This window comes from Colobus angolensis, unplaced genomic scaffold (genome assembly GCF_000951035.1).
Source record: "Colobus angolensis palliatus isolate OR3802 unplaced genomic scaffold, Cang.pa_1.0 Scaffold17, whole genome shotgun sequence".
NCBI classification, from domain to species: domain Eukaryota; kingdom Metazoa; phylum Chordata; class Mammalia; order Primates; family Cercopithecidae; genus Colobus; species Colobus angolensis.
The window spans coordinates 12,294,128-12,318,579 of NW_012114821.1; the positions used below are offsets into that span (position 1 = coordinate 12,294,128).

The 24,452-nt window shown below is 45.4% G+C and overlaps 1 protein-coding gene and 1 pseudogene across 1 annotated transcript in view; one reads left to right on the forward strand and one right to left on the reverse strand.

The window, feature by feature from the left end:
• The window catches only part of TG (thyroglobulin), a 272,792-nt gene that overhangs the window by 113,595 nt on the left and 134,745 nt on the right, over window positions 1-24,452 (reverse strand). The window contains exons 36-40 of the mRNA XM_011938150.1: window positions 12,311-12,445; window positions 10,654-10,818; window positions 6,379-6,598; window positions 4,707-4,800; window positions 2,243-2,402 (exon numbers count right to left, since the gene is read on the reverse strand). Of these exons, the coding sequence (XP_011793540.1) occupies window positions 2,243-2,402; window positions 4,707-4,800; window positions 6,379-6,598; window positions 10,654-10,818; window positions 12,311-12,445 (774 nt within the window). The remainder of the gene's footprint in view (window positions 1-2,242; window positions 2,403-4,706; window positions 4,801-6,378; window positions 6,599-10,653; window positions 10,819-12,310; window positions 12,446-24,452) is intronic.
• On the forward strand, window positions 21,092-22,414 carry LOC105509052 (annotated as a pseudogene).

A 24,452-nucleotide genomic window follows, 5' to 3' on the forward strand; every position in this document is an offset into this window, starting at 1 on the left:
GAAAGAAAGAAAGAAAGAAAGAAAGAAAGAAAGAAAGAAAGAAAGAAAGAAAGAAAGAAAGAAAGAAAGAAAGAAAGAAAGAAAGAAAGAAAATGGCCTGTGGCTAAATGAATGTGAAAGACAGACCCTGTTCAGCACAGCTGAAGAACAGGGAATCAAAAGGGCATGTCCAGCCATCTGAGGGAGCCCCCTGCACTACAGTATTTCTTGCGGTTCCACCAACAGAGTTTAAGGCACAGGATGCCACTTGTGACTGTGGTGATAATGTTTCTCAGCCTCACTGAGCTCTGCTGACCCATCTGTGAAATGGCCGCTCCCTGCCGGCCTCAGAGATCTCCTGTGAGAAGTAGATGAGGTAATCCAGGAGAAATATCTGGTGAAGACAGACACACTCCATAAGTGTAACTTTCCTTCTCTCTTGCTGATGGTTTTTCCCTTGAGCAAAATGAACAGGCAGGCTTGGTGCACATCAGGAATGAGTGGGGCTTGGTGTTCTGGAAGCTTCCATTGCCTCCCCAAAGGCTGCCCCTACCGGCAGCCAAAATGAGTTTGCTTCTCCAGAAGCACATGAATTCTCAACAAGATTACACTCTGTGAAATCATAATCCCCTGCCCACTGAGGGACAGATGACATGGAAACTCTTTTCTGTCTAGAAATGCTCTAAGCCAACAAGACAGCCATGTCTGAAAAAAGCTCCCCAGGCCCAAGCTCCTTGGGGCGAGTCCTGATGTCACCGCCTCTAGAGGAAGGGGCTACCAATGGCATAAATTATGGTCAGTCTTGTGTTCACACAGAGGAAGGCAAACCCAGGCAAAGAGATTTCCCTCTTCAAAGAGGAAAATAAACTCATCTGTGAATAATTCTTTAAGCACTCTCCAAAGAGCTTCCATAAAACTCCAGTCACCGTATTCACTTCTCACCACCACATATACATGAAAGAGGATGGGGATAATTCTCCTCTTTTTACCACCAAGAAAACTGGGATTTAGAAAGGCCAAATGAGGGACCCAGGGTCTCTCAGAGCCAGAAAAGGGGAAACTCTGTCCTTGGATTCCCAGCTGACCCTGTTCCCCATCAAAAAAATCTAAAATCTGTTTCTCATTCTCGTCTACATTGACATCTGGTTGCATTTGCCTTAACTCGTTGCCCATTTCATACGTCTAGAATCTTCTTAGCAGCACCCAAGGCCTCACGCCATGTGGTCATCCAGGCTTCTGCTCATGCTGGACACCGACTCCACACATTCACACACATTCTAGTCCATCTGGTCATTCTGACCACTCCATCTTCCATTCGCCCACCCATACTTAGCATGTAGGACATCTCAGATCTTAAATGAGACCCTTGGGAAACAGAGATGAAGCAGTCACTATCCTCGAAGATGTGCAAAACTCAAGTCTCTGAAAACCTTTTACGTGTATTACCTCATTTAAGCCTCGTCATAACTTTAGAAGTCAGGTAAAATTATCCCCACTTTACTGAGGACAAGACTGAGACTGGGTGAAAGGAAAGGTTTTGTCCGAGGGCCCACAGCCAGAGGTGGCCCTGGGCTCTTCAGATTCCAAGGCCAGTGAGTCTGCCCCAACCACTGCAGCTGACACATTCCCTGCTGCAGGTAGTAGCTGGAGGAAAAGACATGGATGGAGGATGTTTGGGTTGGTCCAGGGCTCACTTCAGCCCTAGTAGTCAGTGGGAAAGATGGAGGTCATAGACGGGGTGATCAACAGGTTTGTGATAGGGGACAGTCCATTGTTCACAAGTGAGGCCAGTATTAAAAGGAGGTGAGAATCTTATGGATACAGCCCTGATTCCAAATCAGATGGCTTCCCTGTGGGCAGAAGAGCTATATAACTCATCCCCTAGGGTTGCTCAAGGCAAGTCAATTCCTGGCCCTGCTGTTCCCTGACTATATAATTTTAAGCCAGTTTCTAATCTTCTTGGGCCTCAATTTCCTCTTTAAACTACACACTCACACATATGCACACATCGCAAGTTAAGACCTGTAATGGACTTGGAGCAGCGCAGCTCAGACATGTAGTAAGTTATCAATAAATGGCAACTGTTATCCTTGTCTATGGGTGCCAGTATCCCTGGAGGGTCTCCCGAATGTGCTAAAATTTCCACTGTGTGCCTAGTTTGGCTGGAGGAGGAGCAGGGGCAGTGAGGGGATGGGTCTTGGTGAAAAAGGGGCTGAGCCTTGGCTCAGGGGGTCAGCAGCTCCCACCAGAGGCAGCAACTCACCAGAACTCAGGAAGCCGAAGACACCCACTCGGTAGCTGGCAGTGACCACGATGAGGTTCCCAACAGCAGCCAGGAAGGAGCCGTCGATAGCCGGCCATCCTTCACTCCCCTCCCTGTCCATGGTGTTGTGGAAGAACACCAGCACGGATGCATTTGGGGCCTGTGGGAATTGGAGAAACATGAGGCTAGAGTGTGGAGAAGGCACCTTTCCCATGCTTGGAGCCTGATTCTTGGTTGACACAGGACTCCTCTGGCCAACTCTGTGGCATACTTAGCCCCATGCAGTGGACAGAGTTGTGTCCCTCCAAATTTATACATTGAAGTCCTAACCCCCAAGACCTCAGCAGTTGCCTGTATTTGGAGATAGTGCCTAATGTGGTAATTAAGGTAAAATGAAGTCATATTTGTGAATCCTAATTCAACAGGACCAGTGTCCTTATAAGAAGAGGGGGGATCAGGATACAGGTACAGAGGGTAGGCCACAAAAAGACACAAGGAAGAGAAGAGGAACATCTACAAGCCAAGGAGAGGAGCCTCTGAAGGAACCAATCCTGCAACACCCTGATCTTGGACTTCTGTCTCTAGAATTTTGAGAAAAATCTCTCTGTTTTTTAAGTCATGCAGCTTGCAGTGCTTTGTTATGGCAGCCTGAGTAAACTACTAAACCCCATTCATAGAGAAGGAAACTGAAGGTCACAAAAGGTGAGGACACTTCTCCCACATTGCAGAGTGAGCAGGTGTCAGGGATGGCAGCTCCCTGCAGACCTGGAGCCCATCTCATGGTACCACACAGTCTTCCAGCTCCCAGTTCTGGCCCATGGCTTATTCTAAAAAAGCTTTCTGGGTCCTTGGCATCCCTTGGATGCTCTGTGACTAGATCCATCTTGGTAACACAGAGTTAGAGTTTAGTATGCACTTACTAAGAGCCAGGCACTGTGCCGGGTATTTACAATGAGGCCTCAAACAGTTCTGTGAAGTTAGCAGATTCTTATTATCCACATTTTACAGATGAAGAGGCAGAGGCTTAGACATGTTAAATGGTTTGCCTGAGATCACACAGCTAGGAGGTAGCAGAGCTGAGGGTTTGGAAGTAGGCTGACCCTATTATATTAGAATCGTGTGCCTGAGCTGGAGATCTGAGGCCCTACTTCAGGCCATGGGATATGCAGGCACCTGGTAATTCATGCTCCATCCAAGGTCCTGTGTCCTTGTGTCATCACCACTCCATGTATGATGGTCTCAGACAGACACACAGATGTTTCTACACAGAGGTCCCCTCACAAGAGCAAACACTGCCTGAGGACCTGCCCCCATAAGTGCTGTGCTAAAGGCTCTCGCCTAGAGTGTATCATTTGATCTTCCACCCGAGGAGGTAGAATCTGTGGTGAACATAAGCACCCCACTCTCCAGCTGTGAAAGCAGAGGTGCAGAGCAGTGGAGTTACTCACTGAAATCCCTTACAGAGAGGAAGGGGCTGACCTGGAGTCTCTTCTGTGACATTCCAGCTCAGATGCCACCACTTGGTGGTTGTGGATTCTTCAAATATGAGGTCTTTTTAAATGCCACAGAGAAAGACCAGCTTGAGTGGTCTTGAGTTCATTTGTCCTGTTCTGTGGGACAGATCAGTGAAGGGGCCCTGTACTCCCTCCTAAAAGTGCCCTGACTCATCTTTATTGGGTAGCTTACCAACAAGGGAAAAGGCCGTTTGGCTTGTGGCTGTGAGGCAAGGGCAAGGCACAGAAGGAAGGGGTAGTCCTCAGCTCCTGCCTCAATGACAGCCACAAGAAGTGTCCAGGAGGCTGGCCCCTCCTGCGCAGGGCCTGTCACCTGGAGACCAGGTACCGCCCATCTGGACTGAGGCATCACTGCTCCTCCCTCAAGGTCAGGATGGGACCTGGACAGCCCAAGGCAGAAAAAGCCAAACTCTCTGTTACTGGGAAATGCCCTAAGGAGAAAGAGCACTGGCTTTGGAACACGGCGACAGGGATGAGCCTCCACTCTGCCCAACTGAATATGCTTACGTGACTCACTTAGCCTCTCTTAGCCCCAGGTCTGCACCTTTAAGATAAGGGTAAATATATCATTCTACATTTTTCTGTCGATCAGTTGATTGATTCATTGATCTATTAATCTATCTATCCTTCTAGAGTGGATGTGAAGACCAATAAAATCACAGATATAAAAGTGCACTTTAAACTGCAAACAACTTTCACAGTCTTCTTCCTGACACTATGGAAAAAACACACACTCATGGCCACCACTCACTTGTTCTAGCCACGAGCTCTGAGGACCAACTGACCAAGTCCACACATCACTCACTAGCTGAGTGGCCTTAGGCAAATCACCTAGCCTCAGCTCAGTAGGCCACAGAGGAGGAGACCGGACTCTGCTGGCCAAAGTGGGGACATTGGATTTCTAACGGGACAGTCTTCAGGGCAACCATAGCAAGTGCTTCTGAACTCACCACATTCTGAGGGATGAACACATTGAGATACAAACAGTCTTCACTGACTCCAGGAGGCGTGGATGTTCGGGTGCCTGGCTGCCAGCAGCTGGCCCTGCAGATACAGACTGGGTGACTTCCAAGACATGCTCCATCACCACCCCTCCCCACCTGCCACCATGGTCAGAGCCCACTACCCCATTCCAAAGCCTGGCATCCCACCAGCTCTGCAGAAATTAGGCAGCTTCAGGAAATGGGAGTGGCAGTGAATGGAAGGAATGACAGAGTGCCCACCACTCTCTGGCCACTGGCCTGTGGAAGAACATTCCCCAGAGACAATGCATCAATTTAGAGAAGGCTGCTGATGCAACAGCTTGAGATGGAGAAGACGATGATGAAAACCACTCAGGACCTTGGCCCTTCTTTGCTCAAAGGGTGCAGACTCTCTTCTGGAGGGGGTGACCTACCTACTTTCTACACCAGTACAGAGTCCTGCAGTGCCAGTTTGAGCATCTCCCAGTATAAGAGCTGAGACTACAGCTGTGATCATGTCTAATGGCAGCACAATGGTCATCTACCCAATGAGCGACTTGGCTCATCACCCAATCCTCACTAGCCCTGGACTACAATGACCCAAGCTCTCAACTACTCTGCACTCAAAACCTATGTGACTCTATCACTTCATCTGTCAAATGGGTATATCCTAACATGGTAAGACATTTTAATTCATGCACGTTTGTTTTTGTTTCCCAGCAGTGGAGCAGATGGAAATCCATGCTTTTCCACTCCCAAGTCACCATCCTTATGGAGTCCTTATCATCATTTTCCTGGAGTACTTCAAGAGCCTCCTAGCTCATCACTCTATCTGGTAATGGGCCCATGGACCTGCTCAGCAGCCAGCCATGGTGGTAGTGGGTATGGGGGGTGCAGCTGCCTGAGGATAGAGCCATGGGGTACCTGTTGGGAAGGAGATTCAGGTGGGAAGGAGAAGAGCAGCAGTAATAAGTGCTGTTTTCACAGGTACTCTGAGTATGCTTTAATTAGAAAAAAATCACAATATTGTTCTTCAATATGCTTGCTATTTAAAGTGAGATAAACATGGAAAAGAGGAAAACGAAATTTTCGATAGGAAAGAAGACAGGATATGGGTGCTTTAAAAAAACTTGCAATTTTGTTCCTAGTGGGAAAATTTTCATTAGCTCATTTACTTTTCCTTCAATGCTGTGTCTTCCAGCTTCATTAAGATCAGATGTGTCCAGGAAGCAGAGCTTGGCCACTGCAATACCCGTGCAAGTGATGTGTGAACCCTACTTCCAAGCTTATTCTATGGGAACTTCTCCTGTCAATTCTTTCACAGCCTCTCTTCCTGGATCAATATCTGGGGGACCTTGGAAGGTGCATGCTGAAGAAGTCAGAGCCTCCATCAGCCTGGGTCCCTGAATCACTGCATGGAGCAGAGCATACAGGCCCCTCCATCACCAGATGGGCTTTACATGAGCAAAACAGTGTTAAGCCACTGATACTAGGAGTTTATCTGTCACAGCACTTAATGATACCTTAGCTAATATATTCCATCCTCCATACATTGCTTTATCCACAATGCACTGCTCTGCTACTGAGTCCCAGTTAGATAGATTAGAATGGAGAAGACTTCTCTGAGTATTTACCAAGATGTGCTCCACTCAACCCATACCTTGGCCTGCTGGCATCCCAGGAGCCTGTCCAGTTCAAGGGCTCTGGTGCCTGGAAGCGCCTCTCTGCCAGGGGTGGGGCAGCATATGGAACTCCAAGGAACTGGTCCACTTGCTTCCATGAGGTGCCCACCTGAATGGCCTGGGACCTGCCCAGCAGGCGGCCATGGGTGACAATGGGCACAGAAGGTGCAGATGCCTCATAGCTGAGCAGAGAGATTCCTGTTGGGAAAGAGAAAGGGGTGAGGAAGGGCAGAGGCCTCAGTGAGTGCTCTCTCCACTGGCACTCTGAATGTGCTTTCAGCAAAAGAAAAATCACTGCTTTTTGTACCTTGAAAATGTCAGTCATTTATTCAGACCCCTACAGCTTAAATCTAGTCAGGTTTTCAATGTAAACAAACAAACAAAAAATTGGCAAAGACAGCTGATCTTTATTAGGTACCAAAATGCACAGTATGCAGTGCTAATCCCTTCTATACATGGGTCCAGGCCCAGGACCCCTTACCAGCACCCTGGGGCCTTTTGAAAGAACAGAGAAGCAAACAGCACCCAATCCCCTAGGGAGGCCTGGAGTGCAGCCCCACCTTTAAACACAGCCATCATTTCTGTGGTGAGATGTGTGGGTTACTCATCCTGAGAGAGATGAGTAAAGAATAGAATTTCTTCAGCCACACCATGTCAGATTTTGCTGCCAAATGAGTTAGCTGCAGACTTACCAAAAAAAAAAAAAAATACTTTTAAGACTTTTGGATTTCAAAATTGCAGTGTAGGGGTCGCAGGCCCACATTTACATTTCATTAGTGAGGGAACAGATGTAGAGGTGGAGGCCTAGGGCCTGCTAGGATCACAGATGATAGAGAGTGATGTAGGATTCAAAGCCACACCTTTCTCAACTCCAGCTCTGACCACACCCCATGCGCAAAAGGTTGGGACCAGTTCAGAGCTTTGCTTCTCTCTGTGTCACGGGTGCCCTGGGTGCCCCAGCTTGCGAGGCCATCCCGCCCATTTTTTCATGTCCAAATCCCTCCTTGCCCGCAAGGCCAACACTGGTGCTGCCTGCCATGCCTCCCATCCCGCTCCATGCAACACTAATCGCCAGCGACATTCATCGGTTTCTCCGTAGCCCTATCTTGTTTCCTCAATGACATTTTCTTTCATTCATTGATTGATCCGGTAAACTTTTGTTGGGCCCAGGCTCAGTGCCAAGTACTGTTTTCAGGAACTTAAGACAGGCCTATCTGATGCCACACAGGACTCAAAGCCCTGCACAAAGGAAGCAGTGAACACTCATGGAGATATACTTCAAGTGTGTGTGAGATGTCTCTTATTTCTGACACATAGATTTGGTCTGCTCAACTCCACTCTCAGCTGATTGAAAGACAAAACCTTTTTGCTTTCTCTGCAGCTCCTTCTATAAAAATATGTATCTATTGCAGTGGTGACTAAACAAGACAGTGCAGAGAGGAGGCAGACAGACCTGCAGACAGACCAAGAGGCAGACAGGCAGACAGAAGTCCATCTACTCTGCAGGAGCTTTGTATCATATAGAGATTCTTAACTGAAAGTAATTTTGCCCACAGGGGACATTTGACCACATCTGGAGACATTTTTGGCTGTCACAGGGGTCAGGGAGAGATGCCACTGACATCCGGTGGGAGAGGCCAGGGCTGTTGTTACACATCCTACAGTAGGCAGGACAACCACTGCTCCCACGCATATACAACAAAGAATGCTCCAGCCCCAAATGTCAGTGGGTTCTGAGGTTGAGAAGCCTGGGTATCATGTCTGTCCTTGATTTGCAGGTCACTGAGTGTCACCATGGTGAATTGGTTAAGGAGTCAAGCAGATCTGGGTTTTATGCTTATGGAACAGCTAGTTACTGGAAAAACTTTACAGTCTTTCTGCCTATGAAATGGGAACAATAGTGTCTCCTACAACACAACAATGTCAGGAATAAATAATAGTACCTGTAATGTTCCAAGCCCAGTGCCTGAAAAATGGCAGAAATCCAACACGCAAGTAAATGAATGAATGAATGAGTGGAAGGGAAAAAGGAAGGAATTGGTGGGGGTAGGGGGACACAGGGAGAGAAAAAAAGAGAAAGAAGAAAAAAAGAGCAAATGAAACCTTCTCTGTTGCAGAAACATTGGAATATGAGTTAGAACTCAAAATGGAAACTTGGGCTGTAAAGAAACAGTTGCTGTTTTTTAATCTGACTTTAATTACAAATCAAGGCTGATGTCACCCCTACAGTTCCTCCTCGCAAAACTTCCTGTCACAATCATAAATCAAGAGGTCTTGGGCAAGCACTCAGGACTGTGGCTGCTGAAGTGCTGGAACCTCATTCTACTATGCAGCAAACAGCCACATTTTATGTACGTGGCATCATCCAAAGGCGGGAGCAAAGCCAGAACAAATATAAAGGCTGAAGAATTTCGGGGGAATGCAGGCCTGCTTTCCCATGGCAGTGGTATTCAGTCTTCCCTTCAGAGACTGCCCAGTGAATCTCCAACTCAATGAGATCAAACATGGGGAAAATGTTATATGTGAGGTTATCTCTTTCACATTCTTTTGCAGAAATGATAGATTCTTTCTAGAATACCTACAGAGGCCACGTGACTACCTGGGTTAAGAAAATTATCTGTGGCCATGTGTATCAGCTGTCAACAAATAATGGCTGTGTGAAAGTTGAGACACCTGTAGATGCGTATGTGCACACATCTTCTTTCAGAAGTGAGCATTTCCTGTTGAGTTTTAGTCATGCTGAAGTAATAGAGAAGCAATCTAATCTGTGTTTTACAGAACTCAAACCTCAATTTAAGTCATTTTTCAGCAGAACTACCACACAGATTGGCTACACTGTTGTGAAATATACTGTTAAAATCTATAATCCCAGCACTTTGGGAGGCCAAGACGGTTGGATCCCTTGAAGCCAGGAGTTCAAGACCAGCCTGGCCAGCATGGCAAAACCCTATCTCTATTAAAAATACAAAAATTAGCTGGGCATCGTGGCATGCATCTGTATTCCCAGCAAGGCATGAGAATTGCTTCAACCTGGGAGGCAGAGGTTGCAGTGACCTGAGATTGTGCAACTGCACTCCAGCCTGAGTGACAGAGTGAGACTCTGTCTCAGAAAAAAAAAATCTACATAGGTTGACTAAATAATATAAATGTCCAGATAAAGAGAGGAAAGACTTGCGATTGAAGGCCTGACAGATCATCACATAGCAATCAAGGCATTCTCAGGTCTGGAAGACACTCTTGTGGTCTGAAGGCTAAGGTTGAGGAGGGGGCGGAAGATGAAGATATCTCTGGCATCAAGACAGAACCAAAGGACTATCAATGCTCTAGGACAGCATGGGGCCAAATCTGCTGCTACTTGGTTTTGTAAATAAAGTTTTATTGGAACACAGTCACATCTACTGGCTTACATGTTGTTTATTGCTGTTCTTATGCTACAATAGCAGCTGATTAGTGTTAACAGAAAAGTATGGTTGTAGAACCTTGCTCTAGAAGACAAGATGGCAGATGTAGCTAACAACTTAGCCGTCATTAATTTCATTCAATAAACATGTCTAGTTGGGGAGGGGCTTCCCCCAGATGCCCAGTCCCTGTTTCCTGTTCTACAACTCTTAGCAGTCTTACTTAGTGATGGATCGATGGCTGCTCCCTCTTGCCTTGCCTGGAGCCCCAGAACCAACACAGTATGTGACATGTGTTTTAAAACTAAACTCAGCTGGAATAGCTTCTCTCTCCAAAGTGTTTACGATGCGATAGTTAGGCTGCATGGCTTTGTGGGAGTGGATTGCATGTTGAGATAGGTGATCTGGCTCCAAGTTCCAGCTCCATCATCACTAGCTGTGTGAAATCACAGAGTTAACTTAAATTCTCTGGGCTACAGCCTTCTGATTTCTAAGACAGAGATAAAGCCCTTATCCTGCCACCACACAGGAGTGGTGTGAGGACCAAATGAGATAAGGCCGGTGAAAGAATTCTAAACTATAAAACCATAATAAAAAGTGGGCTCTTTAATTATTTTACTAAGAAACTCCTCAAAACCAAGATGGCTCTATAACTCAAAGGAATAAATGAATAAAAGTGATACAGAAGTAGGAATTTTTTCTACCTTCCTTCAGTCTACCTCAGGTGAGTGCCACCTAGCCCAGAACTTTGGCCAACAAAAGCCACTCTCCTCCAATTCACCATGTGTTTAAATAGTCCCTTCCAGCCAGACCCAGTTTCCCAGGATGGCTGCAAAGGCATAGGCTTGGGCTTACCTGGCTTCCGATAGATGTGGGTGGCCTCTTCACGAAGCAGAAGTCGGCAGTTCTGGCCCTGCAGACTATATGTGCAGCTTTGAGTATCAGCATAGAACATACATCTCACAGCCCCAGGTTGGGTCTGCAGAGTGGTAATGAGACAGTCCTCATGTTGGGAACATTCTGCAGAGAAGAGGGAGAAGAGTGATTCTTGGGCCTCAGAGATGTTACTTCACTCATGCATCCATCCAGTCATCCATCCAACCATCCACTCATCCACCCTTCCATCCAAAGATCCTACTATCCAATCATGCATCCATGAATCCATCCATCTATCCAACCATTCATCCATCCACCCACCCACTCATCTACTCTTCCATCCATCTATCCTTTCATCCAATCATGCATCCATGAATCCATGAATCTGTGAATCCATTAATCAGTCATGCAATCACTCATTTATTTGAGCACTACAATAAATCCTAAGCACTGTACCAGGGGATGGAAATAAAATGGTAGCAAGGGGAAACCCAACCCTCTGATCAATCTACTTTCCATGCAGCATTAAGGTCTTTTTTGTTTATTTAATTTATAAATGTGCTCTTGTTATTTCCCTGCTTAATATATCTCCATGGCTCCTCATGGGCTTAAGGACTATCTCAAACAAGGGTCTCCATACTCCAGGCTTTATCTTCAGCCCTGTCTTCTTCTTCTGTCCTTCAATGCCTCCTCAGCTGGCACCATACCAACTGTTCAACCAGGGACCATGCCCTTTCCCATGCATGTCAAGTTCTGCACTAGACAATTTAAACTATATGACATTCAGTCCTAAGAACAGTTCTGAAAAAGTACTGTTGCATTTGATTGGTCAGGTTGTTGACAGCCTAACAGCCCTATTTATACCTCAATTTCTGTGAATGGTACCACCCAGACATGTGCAGTGCATAACCTGCATATCTGTACATGGTGGTCCGATCTGCAAGATATCCATAGCTTTGTGAATATTATTATCCAACCTTGCAGAGAAGGAGATTCATGGAATTCATAGAACCTCAGAGGAGGTTAGAATCTTGGCAAGGGTATAAATGTTATCTGATGTCTGCCTCTTTCAGAAGCTAAAATTCTTTGTAGAACATTCCCAACAAGTGGTTACCTAGCTTTCGTTTAAATACCAACAATGACCAAAAACTCTTTAAAGGAATTATGCATCTCTGGGCAACTTTGCCTATTAAAAAGTTATTCAACTGCATTGAAAAATGTCTCCTAAAATTTGAGTTTTACCAAAACAGTAGCTCTTAGCTGTATCCCACTGGCCAGACAAGTGCACTTCCTCCTCACCACAACAGCCCACCTGCTATCTGGGGTCAGCTGCCAGAGCTGCCATGCATGTGCATCTTTCCTGCCTCAGACTAACCCACTAGATCCTTCTTCTGATCTTCCTCTGACCTGGGTTTATGTCCCTTCTCTTCTGGCTGGCATATTCCCTTGGACACCTTGGCTGCCCTGTGGAGTAATGAGGAGATTTCACCCAGGTCTTCTTCCCCAGGTTAATCCCTTACTTCCAAGCATCCCAGGTTATCATGGTGTCTCGTGTATTTTTCTAAGGTGAGGCTCTTGAGCAGCACTTGTGTGAGGTTTTGTCCTACCCTACCTGGGGTTTGGAAACTCCCCTTACCCGACAAACAGAGGTCTCGGACAGCAGAGAAATTGTTGGTGGTAGCAGTGCTGACATGGGCAACATCAAAGTGCCTAATGGATGGATCAACAACCACTGAAGAAAGGGCCAGGGACTGCCATGAGTCCAGAGAGACTAGGAGAGAAGGCAAGGGACAGTTACATGCAGTTGTCACCTGGTGAGTAATAAAGATGGCCGTGTATTACCCAATATCCCCAAAGGCAGCCTCAGGGGCATCCTCCTCATGATCTCCATTCCTGTGCAATCCTATAGCTTGATCCGTCTTTCCATACTACAAGTGTTCATTACATTATTTATGAGCCAAACTCTGTGCTCAAGCCTAGGAATACAAAGGTTGAAAACAGAACGAAACAAACAGAAAGCATGGCTGTTTCTATTAAGCAGCTCGTAGTAGACTAGGAGAGAAGTTGAGAAGAAAAGAAAAACATTATGATGCAATTGTTACAAAGCAACAGTTAGAATAAGACAAGGTAATAACGATACTAACAGACATACCAGGTTAATCATGTGGTACTATGTTCAGGTCTTTACAGACACTACATCAGTTGCTATCAGTTGCTTTCTGTAGGGGACACTGTGGGGTGCCATCCAGACCCCCTGCAGGACTGAGACCCCACCGCAGGACCAAGGCTCTCATTTCCCCAACTGTTGTTAAGCTGATGACTGGCAGCTCCCAACTGAGTCTCTCTCCAGGAATTGCCTTTGATCTAAGAGAACTGCCTCCCCTCCCCCAGAGATAGCTTGCATCCCAACACTGCCCATGTGGGTAGACAAAGGTTCGGACCCCCAGCCTCAAGACGGAACAAATCTGAAGGGCCAGCCTAACTTTAGAGCTCACTGGAAGATCAGTGGGGCAATCATTTGATTTGCATCAAAGTTCTTCTTCCTCTGGCCAATCCTGCCCCTCACTTCCTTCTATATTCCAAGCACACTCTGCACCAAGCTTCTTGCATGCAAATCTCCATCTGAGAGTCTGCTTATCAGAAAACCCCAGTGAAGACATCTTCCTTTAAATATGAAGAAGATAAGACACAAGAGGCTAAAATGACCAGCTTGTGAGGGCACTGTTCCTGCTCAGTGGGACAGGATTGGAGCTGGCCTTTCTATCTAGTGAAGCTTGTGCCCTTCAACCGCTCTCTGGTGCTGCCTCCCCAGTCCTGTACATAGGACATGGCTGTCTCAGCACAGGGGAGGGAAGCACAGGTGTAGCAGCCACAGAGATGGCTTGGGAAGAGGTGACGAGGTGAGCTCATCCCATCTGGTGCGAGGGCCATGCCCAGAGCCAGACTGAGTGAGGGGGATTCTGAAGAGTAGGCTTAAGTTTCCACTTAAGTTTCCACTGAGACAAAGGACTGTGAGTCTAGTCAATGGACGTATCATACTTTCCACAAATAACACTGAAGAGTCTGAAAGGCTGCCTCCCAAGATAGGCTTCCATGATCATTCGGAAGCACTGATTCCAGAACACCCCTGGAGAGATGTTCAGTGGGGCATCAGTGATCATTAATAAAGAAAATCTCTCTCTCTCTCTCACATACACACACTTTCTTGCTTGCTTTTGTGTTTTCTTCTTTCCTGTTTTCTTGCTTCTTTTCCTAGAAGAACCCAGTAGTGTGTCCTTTAATAAATATTTGGTAGCATTTACCTTGTGTTAGCAGAACACTATGGCGATCTCCAGCATAGCATTTTGAAGGTTACAAACCATATTCACTTCATCATCATGTTTGATCCTGACAGCACCCAAATGAGGGATTGGGTAGGGGCTCTAGTGCCTCTTTCACAGATGAGGAGTCAGAAACTCAGAGAAGTTATATGACATTTTTCAGAACACGGAGCTGGAAAATAACTAGGCCAGAACAGAATCAGACATCTTGGCTCTAAGTCAATGCTCCTTCTATCCCGTCTGAGTTTCCTATGTAGCTGAGCACCTTTTCCAGAACATGATCCCTAGGTATGAAAGGGTCTTTGCCTTTGATAACACCATGCTTTTAGCTATACAGGGAAGCTTATAATTTTTATCTTAAACCTGTCTTTGACAACCAGCACACTGGTGGAGAGTTCACTAAAATTAGACTGGTAAATAAAGCAGCAAAACAATCTAGTGCCATGTTTTGCTTGCTCAAGCTGCTATAACAGAATACCATAGACTGGGTGGCTTAAACAACAAACATTTATTTCTCACAGTTTTGGAGGCTGGAAGTTTGAAAGTGGGGACCAACATGATTGGGTTCTTGGTGGGGGCCCTCTTTCTGGTTGATGGATAGCTGTCTTCTTGCTGTATCATCACATGGCAGAGAGCAGAAAGAGCAAGCGAGCCCTCTGTTGCTTCTTCTTAGAAGGGCACCGACCCCGTCATGAAGTCTCTCCACCGTGATCAGACCCAAAGGCCCCACCTTTTAACAACAGTCCATTGGAGGTTAGGGTTTCAACATATAAATTTGAGGAGGATGCAAGCATTCAGTCTATGACATGTCTATACTTTTTTACGTAAAAACAAGAAAGAAAAAATAAGAGAGAGAGAAGATTTATCCAGAGAAGTTGCCAAATAATGTAACCAGTTTCATACAGGCCCGGCAAGAGGAAGGTAAACCTCCATACTCTCTCCTGGAGCAGTGGGTGCCATCCTAACACTCAGGAGCTGAGTCTTCCTGAACTTGGGACCTGGCTTGACTGCAAGAGATGCTGGGTTTTCATTTTCTTAAGCGTCCTCCACATGTTGCTATTTTCATGGTCAATATAAGGGGCATTTTTGCAATGGGACCAAACTGAGCTGCATATTTTTAGAGAGTGAGAACACTGCAATTTTAGAGAAGCTCTATGAAAGGGTTTTAGGGATGGACTCACCAATTATGGTCTTAAAATGGAAGCTTTGGCCACACTCCGTGTTTAGGTTGATGTCTGGGAGAAAGCACTGTAATTAAAGAGTGAATTTCATCTCCGAGTGAAAGCCAGTTCATCTGTCGCCATTTCAAGGCCCGGAGCCAAGTCCTGCCGTGCCCTCCACCTGCCACTGTCCCCAGGCCTGCATGAACCCCTGGATGAGCCACTGCTTCTGTGCAGAATCCAACATCTGGGAGGTCCACAAGCATCTCATGAAAATTCTGAGAACAAACTCTTTGTGGAGGCAGAATGATGATGCAGTAGGAAAGTTGGGGCTCTTGGTAGCATTTTGTGAGAATTTACTATTTGCTAGGAACTTGCAACACTGCTGCATTTAGTATTCATGACAACCAATGAGGTGGGTACTGTCACTGTCCAAGTTTACAGACAAGGAAACAGACGATCCAGTAATACACCCTTTTGCTTAGCCAATCAGCTTAGCCAGTGTTAGCATGGATAATTAAGTGGTAGTGCCAGCTAGGGCTGGAGCCAGCTCTTGCAGGTATAGAACCCAGAGTTAGTACATCACAGACTTCCCCTCCAGAAGAATGAGGTGGTAGCAGCTTCCAAGCTCACCCAAAGTGTCTTTTCCTAAAAAGCAGAGTCTATGGTTTATTGATTCATTTTTATTTTTTTTCATTTTTCTATTTTTAGTTCATAGATTGCAATGCTAGTGTCATTTATTTTAAAATATAATCTCTCCTTTAATTCAAAATGCATGCTTATTGCATCGTAAGTACTTATCTGTAAGTGAATTTGTTTTGGTGGGTGTTTCTCCTTTTCCATAAATCTCTTTGCAGATCCTGGCTCTACCCCCATCCTGCTTAAACCATAGTCACTCTGTATTTTACCATCAAATGGTGAAAGTCTCTCCACATTATTTTGTTTTGTAAAATATCTCCTCGGATATTCATTCTTTTGGATAAAATTTACCATTTCAATGTTCGAGAAAACTTCGTTGGGTTGTTACTTGGCATGATCTCAAAGTTAAACACTAATTTGAGAGAAAAATTTTTAATTTGAATGTTATTTAATATCATACTTAATATTTGATGCCATTAAAAATAGAATGTGGTATTATTCCCTTATATTTTCAAAATGGTTATTGTTGACATAGAGAAAAGCTATTTAGTTATGTGTTTATATTTTCTAACAGGACACCTTGCTAAATTCACCATCAATAAAACTCACAGATGTGGGTGAGACAAAACTGGTTCAAGACATTCTATCCTCTTAGTGGGGTATGGGCCCCTTTACTGACCCGGAGTGGCCACCTAGACTGCTTTGTCTAAAGATTCGACTAGAAGATTCCTAGTTCTCTGTCACAATACTTCAGGCTCCCTTGACACTACTTTCCTTAATAAAAAAAAAAAAAAAAAAAAAAAAAAAAAAAAAAACTTCTAAATTAGACATCTTTCCAGTAAATACCTCATTAATATGTGCCTATGCCTTTAATTGTCTTTAATTCCATCATAAAAATTATAAACTCAAGTCCTGTTTTTATAGTCTAAAATTATAAAGTTCTATCCTTGTCTAAAATTATAAGTTTGAGTTCCATCCTAAAACAAATCCTGATCGGGGTAGAGTCCCAAATATAATTTAGACTTGAGTTCTCCAAAAATGAAGCTAACACTAAAACTCTACATCCACTAAAATACTCAATCTGGTCTAATTCTAGTTTTTGTTTGTCTATCTGGCTATATTTTTGGTCTATATAACAATATTTGGCCCAAGAAAAATTAAAGACTTTAATGGGCACAACAAAAGCCTTGTAAAAAATCTCCAAACTAATTGATCTACATACTCAATGGAAACAAAAGGACTCCATAAACTTAAAGAAAAGAATTAAAAACACATAAAAAAACGTACAAAGTCAACTCTTGCGTTTTCTTCCATCCCCGTCTCTCCTTCCCCTTCGCCTGGTCTTACTCCTCCTTCCAGCTCCACTCCAGTCCCATGACATTTCAGATTTAGCATAAAAATAAAATACATAATTTTAAAGGCCTAAATTAAAAAGGCTCTGTCTTTTAAACTCTGCCTGCTTTACTAAACTCTTGCAATAAAAAATAAATCATCCCAAACTGAAACAACAAAACACCAGACAGCCAACTTCCAGTCAACATTCCAACAAATATCTCCCTGGGTGACAGGAGTTTACTTAAAAAAAATTAACACGAAAATGGCCAAAATAAAATTCTCAAACTTTAAAACATGCCAGGTTTTCTGAGATTCCAACCAACTACAGGTTATGGCCCATTCTAATATACATTTTTAAACCACAGGCCAAATCACATTAAAAAATTCAAAATTGAAATCATGATTCAAAAAACCTACAACTAAAAAATTAACATTTCATCTTTTAAATTATTTATCTATCTATTTTTTCCTGTTCAAATCTACCGACTTTTCTACTAATATCAAAATAAACCTGACTATTCATAATATTAATAGGCTCTTTGTTGCGTGGTTACTTTGAAAACAGGACCAAAACTACATTCTGGTCTAGCAAGTATATGCCTCCACAGGGCTGTAGTTTGGGAACCTGTGATATTAACTAAGTCAGCTGTGTATATTTGTTCTTTCAATTGTGTATTCATTCAACAACTGTTTACAGGCCTCCTTTGACACTTCAGGACTGTACCTGACAGCCAAAGGTGGCAGCCTGGAAAAACAGTCTAAGAAGCCAAAACAAGATGATTCTTACCGTCCATCATAGTTCTCAAACTTGGGTGAGCATCAGATTCTCTTGAGAAATGTGACAAAAATTCCAAAGTCCAGGCCCAGTTTTCACGTCAAAGAGCCTGGGCCTCTGTAGTCTATTCACTTTCCTGGTGATTCTGACACACATCCAAGTTTGAAAATGTCTGTGGTCTCCAAGACATCCTTTTTGGTTTTGGTTTTGTTTTGGCCATGGTTGCTGGAGACACAGCTTAGGCTAGTGAAGAGACAGTTCTGAGTTCTACACCTCACTCAACCTGACATGTGTGTCCTCAGGCAAGTCCCTTAACTACTCTGAGCAACTCTAATCTTAAAGATCTTTGGGTTACGTATTGCCCTTGTTCATGATCTCTAATAAGCATAACGTCTCTCAGTAGATGACACATGGACCATTGCCTCTGTAGGGTAAATTAATCCATCAGCACCTTTGCTCTGAGGCCCTGGGATCCAGGCCCCAGGACAGGAGTCCTTTTCCTCCAGAGCAGGGAGCAGATGGAGTAGGAGGGAGAGGTGAGCCAAGGGGAAAGCCAGACAGGTTGGTTCCTGCAGAGTGACTGTCCTGCCTGGTAAGAAGAGATGCCCCTCCGTGCTCACTGGCATGCTCCCTAGTGGTATGAGACCACACAGTCCTCTGCACACCTCCCTGGGAGCCAACGCTGCTTAGAGAATAACGTCGGGGTCCCCTTATATTGCCAGAAACCAGAGAAGAGTTGAATACACCCAGCAGCTGACACTAACAATCGGCTATGAGTGTATGTCAAAAATGAGACACAGTAAAGCAGCCAGATCATGCTGTGTGACTTTGGGCAAACCACTCCCCTTCTCTGAACCTCAGTTTCCTCATCTGTAAAATGGGGATATTAAGAGACCGTCTCTTCTAGGGTCATAACCACAAATGAATGAGTTACTAGATGCAAGCTGCTGCCCAGGGGAAATACTCAGCAAACACAGCCACCCTCACCATCTCTGGGTCAAGCTACTTGGTTCCTGATGCGGTTTGGACACCGTCATTTCATTTTTTTTTTTTTTTTTTGAGACGGAGTCTCGCTCTGTCGCCCAGGCTGGAGTGCAGTGGCCAGATCTCAGCTCACTGCAAGCTCCGCCTCCCGGGTTCCCGCCATTCTCCTGCCTCAGCCTCCCGAGTAGCTGGGACTACAGGCGCCCGCCACCTCGCCGGGCTAGTTTTTTGTATTTTTTAGTAGAGACGGGGTTTCACCGTGTTAGCCAGGATGGTCCGATCTCCTGACCTCGTGATCCGCCCGTCTCGGCCTCCCAAAGTGCTGGGATTACAGGCTTGAGCCACCGCGCCCGGCCCAGGACACCGTCATTTCAAAATGACGGGGCTCTCAGCCTGGATGGAAGTACCAGGGGTGTTCTTTAAGGGGCATGGGAGCCCAAACTACTGCCAGTGATGTCCCCACCAAATATCTCACTCCTGACTTCCATCTGACCCCTCCTCCCCTCGCCGCACTGTCCCCCTGTCCCCCTGTCCCAGGGCAGCTTGCTTCCTGCCCAGGAGGGCCTCCACAGTCTCTCACCTCCTGTGTAGTGTGCCTGCGGGTGCCATGGGCACGGCCTCAGTTTTCGCGGGAAACTTGCTGCTGAATTGCAGCAACATCTATAAACATCAGCGTTTCAAGGTTTCATGAGCTTAGCATGTCCCAAAATGAAGCCATTACTGTCCCCCAATGCTCCTTTTCACTCCTGCACTGTGTTCTTTCTTTCCTCAGGGAATGTTTCCACCACTCGCTCCATTGTCCAATCCAGAAACCCTATCACCCTTGCTGCCTCCTCCCAGTGGAGTCTACGTGCTCAGCCCCTCTGGGAACTATCTTTTTCTTTTCTACCTGGTTCTGGCCTCATCAGTTTCACCGCAGTTACCACATAGGCTCCAAAAAAGGGCCTCCTGATCATGAGTCCCAGTCTGCTCAGGCCATTCTCATGCTGGTGCTGGGATAACCATTCTAACATCCGCATTTGGTCACGGCACTCACCACTTATGGTCCTCCAGGGTACCAGGCCGACCTGTGGTTGGCAGGGTCGGTCACTCCAGCTGCATTGCAACCCTCCACTTTTACAGGGTCGTCCTGGGTGCCCTCTACTCTCACCCACTCACCAAACACAACACACAATCAGAAGTGAAAACAATATCGATTTACTATGTAATTTCAGTTACTTATATTAACTCACATTGATCTTCATAACAGAGGGGGACACTGAGGCACTGGAGGAAAGACCACAGGATACTCCCCCAGATCATAGACACACCACCTAAGGTTACAGAGGCATCATTCAAGGTCACAGATGTACCCCCAGGGTTACAGAGGCACCCCCAAGGTTATAAACGTAGCCCCAGGTCACAGGGCAGAACTCAGCTGAGTTCCTACCAGCAGGGCACAGGGACTGTGCTTTTCTTCTGCTGTGCTATAGTCTTGGACCTCCTCATTGAGGTGGTATTGCCAGATCAGCCCTCATTCCCAGCAGCTAATAGGCACCTTCCCAGCCCTTATCCAGCCCCACAGCATGGTGGTTAAAGGTCTTGGTGACTCTTTCAGTGAGCATGAGTAGCTCACCAGCAGGCCCTAAGACCTTGGAGGAGAATATATGCCCTTGGAAGTAAGAGGCCCTACCCCTTCCATGGGCAGAAGAGCAACAGTGGCCCTGAAGGAAGAAAGACTCATCAAGGTCACACAGCCTTTTCCCTCTATTACCAGATAGACTAGCAATGAATGCTACTGTCTGTTTAGCAGGCTGGAAGTGCTTGAAAAGTCATGTAAAGATTATTTGGTTCCATCTAATGGCACTCCATTGAGATGAACAGTCCTAACCCTATTTTATAGGAGAGAAAAGTGAGGTTCACAGAGGGCCACTGACTTTGCCCAAGACCAAACAGCTGAAAGGCAGCAAGTCAGTATTTGCACCCAGGACAGCCCTATGTGGTGATATCCCCCTGCAAAACAGAGCTGCTGGGGGACAGGGGCAGAGGAGAAGGAAGGGTCTGGGAGGGATGATAGGGGCAGCAAAGAGGCAGGAGGTGATGGGGGCAGCTTGGGCCACCCCACAACCTGGAGGCAGCACGGCTTCAGCCTCTGCACGGGCGGGCCTCTGGGTGACATGGAGGCACTTCTATTCCTTTCTAGAAAGCACTGTATCCCCTTTTTTAAAGCTTAATTTTTATTTTAACTGACAAATTATAATTATACATATTTATGGGGTATAATATGAGGTTATGATATGTGTATATGATGCAGAAGAATACTTTTTTGAGATCTATCGCACAGCACAGTGACCATAGTTAACATATTGCACATTTCTTTTTTTTTTTTTTTTTTTTTTGAGATGGAGTCTTGCTCTGTCGCCCAGGCTGGAGTGCGGTGGCCAGATCTCAGCTCACTGCAAGCTCCACCTCCCGGGTTTACGCCATTCTCCTGCCTCAGCCTCCCGAGTAGCTGGGACTACAGGCGCCCGCCACCTCGCCCGGCTAGTTTTTTGTATTTTGTTTAGTAGAGACGGGGTTTCACTGTGTTAGCCAGGATGGTCTCGATCTCCTGACCTCGTGATCCGCCCGTCTCGGCCTCCCACAGTGCTGGGATTACAGGCTTGAGCCACCGCGCCCGGCCCATATTGCACATTTCAAAACTACTAAGAGAATCAGTTGCAAATGTTCTCACCACACACACAAAAAAAGTATCTGAGGGATGGATACGTTCATTTGATTGATTTAATCATTCCACAATGATTCCCTTTTTTAATGGATACTAAGCAGAAAACAAGTTATGCTAGAATGTATTTGAAATTTTGCACTGATATATAGAGAATCATTTTTAATTCTCCTTTCTTCCCTCCTTCACTTTCTCCCTCCTTCCTTCTTTACTTCCTTTCTTCTCTTTGTTTTTTAATTTCTTCCTTCCCAGACATGAAAGGAGAAAATGTTTATTTCAAGGTTTGTTTTCAGCTGTTAAAAACTGCCAAAAAGCCTTTCAGCTGGAACCACCATCTTCCAGTAATTCGCCAAAATGACAAACACAAAGGGAAAGAGGAGAGGCACCCGGTATGTTCTCCAGGCCTTTCGGAAAACATGGAGTTGTTCATTTGGCCAGGTATATGTGAGTCTGTAAGAAAGGTGATATTGTAGACATCAAGGGAATGGGCACTGTTTAAAAAGGAATGTCCCACAGGAGTTCTCATGGCAAAACTAGAAGAGTTTAACAGTGTTCCCCAGTGTACTGCTGGCACTGTTGCAAACGAACAAGGGCATGATTCTTGACAACAGAATTAATGTGAGTATTGAATACATTAAGCATTCTGGGAGTCAAGATAGCTTCCTGAAAACATGAAGGAAAATGATCAGAAAAAGAAGCCGAAGAGAAAGGTACCTGGGCTCAAGTGAAACGCCAGCTTGCTCCACCCAGAGAAGCACACTGTGAGAACCAGTGGGAAGGGCCAGAGCTGCTGGAACCTATTCCCTGCGAGTTCATGGCATAGTAGGTGTTAAAACAAAGTAAAAGACCTCGGACTGTAAAAAGGTTTCTCTTCATTGAGTAGAAGCGTGATGTCCTCTTCCCCAAAGAAACATTTAAAGCAAATTTTAATTGTGTCTGAATTTATTGTGTAATGTCTTTGCTATTCAAATTTAATGTGTTTCTTGCTGAAAGATGTGAAGTGGCTTATTGAGCAACAAATTAATTGCTTAGAAATTGGCCAGATATTATTTATGAAATATTTGTACTGGTTTAAAGATAGTCCCACTAAATCATCATGGAAGAAATAAAATAATTTACATAAAAAATTGCCAAAAATAATTACACATCACTGTGGGGCTACATGTACCCTGCAGGCAGAGGTCTGCCACTCGCTGGCGGCTAACCACAGGTGAGCTTCTGCTCCGGCCATTGCCTTTCTCATTTGAAAAACAGGTGGAAAGTGCCTCCAAGCAAGCATTTTTGTATCAGATCCAAGGGCAGAAATGTCAAACAGTAGCAAATGCCTGACACGCTCTCCAAAGTTCAAATAATCACAGACCCATCCCATTGATTATATAAAAAGATCACATGACTTTCTTAGGACTCATCAAGGATAAAGATAACAGTGAGTCTAAGCTCCAAGGCATCCAAAAGCCTTCAGGATCGTCACCCTTCTTCTCGCAATCAAAACCAAGAGGAATTTCTCTCAGCTCCTCAGTACTCATCAAGTGATTGCTTCTGAATATGGAATAGCTGGGAAATAGAAGAGGCGGTTTCCACACCTGCACAGGCTGGCTGGGGTAAACCATGACATTCTGAAACTTTCAGGCAGGAAAAGCCTTTCAGGCCCCAGAAAACCTTCATGATCCCTGTGATATGCAGAATAGAAGCGACTGAAAGCTGCCTTGGAGGTCTGTACGGCCACAGGGCACTTGCTGGAAGGAAGAGCCCAGTGCACATCTCAGCCTGTCGTCATCATCGGACGGAGACCACATTGAGACATCCTGCTTTCTCACCAGAGACCATCATTTCAGTGAGAACCACGACATAGTGACCTATGTTTGTCCTTAACAGCATTTATCAAAGACCAGATGTTCCTCTGATAACAGAAGGAAAAGAAGACGAAATAAAGACACCCTTGTAATTTTGTGATTATCTGCAGAATGAAAATGGGAGGAGAGCTGCTGGTTGGTTCAGCATTTCTCCAGGAGAAATTCTTTACACTTGCAGCAGATACCCCTGGGCCTCTTTTAACATTCACACCCTAGAAAAATACCCAGACATCCGGACCTCTCCATTCAGCCTCTAAATACCTACTTTTGAGCTCTTCAGTGAGCACACTTTCATCTTTAACTCTGCAACTCAGAGCTTAGCAGAGGAGTGACAGTCGGTGTCATGGGTTGAACTGTGTCAACCCAAATTTCATACATTGCAGTCCTAACCCCTAGGTCCTCAGGATGTGACCTTATTTGGGATAGACTCTTAACAGACATAATCAAGTTAAAATGAGTTCATTTAGAGTAGGCCTTAATCCAATGGTGGTCTGGTGTCCTTATTAAAAAGGGAAATTTTGACAGAGACACTTGCACAGAGGGAAGATGGAGTGAAGAGGTGCAAGGAGAGGGTGCCACCTACAAGCCAAGGGGAGAGGCTGGGGACAGATCCTTCCCACAGGGATCTTGGAAGGAATCAACCTTGTCTACACTTTGATCCCAGACTTGCAGCCTCCAGAGCTCTGGGAAAATGATGTCTGTTGTTGAAGCTACTCAGTTCATGGTACTTCGTTATGGCAGCTGCAGCCAAGTAACAGAATGAGTGTGCACTCGGTGAGAGCATCCACTCACTGATTCACAGAGGGCCTGCTCCGCCACAGTGCCGCTCTCCAGCATAAAATGCTCATTATACTGATACTTCCCACCCTATCGCATGCACATATTCAAATGGCTCACAGGGTTGAAGTATCTCCTGTACGAAGCGGGGCAGACAGAATGAGATGTGCTCTATGTGTTGTCGCCTTGCATCTACATGCAGCTGTCCGATGTGGCTCTTCTGGTCACTCC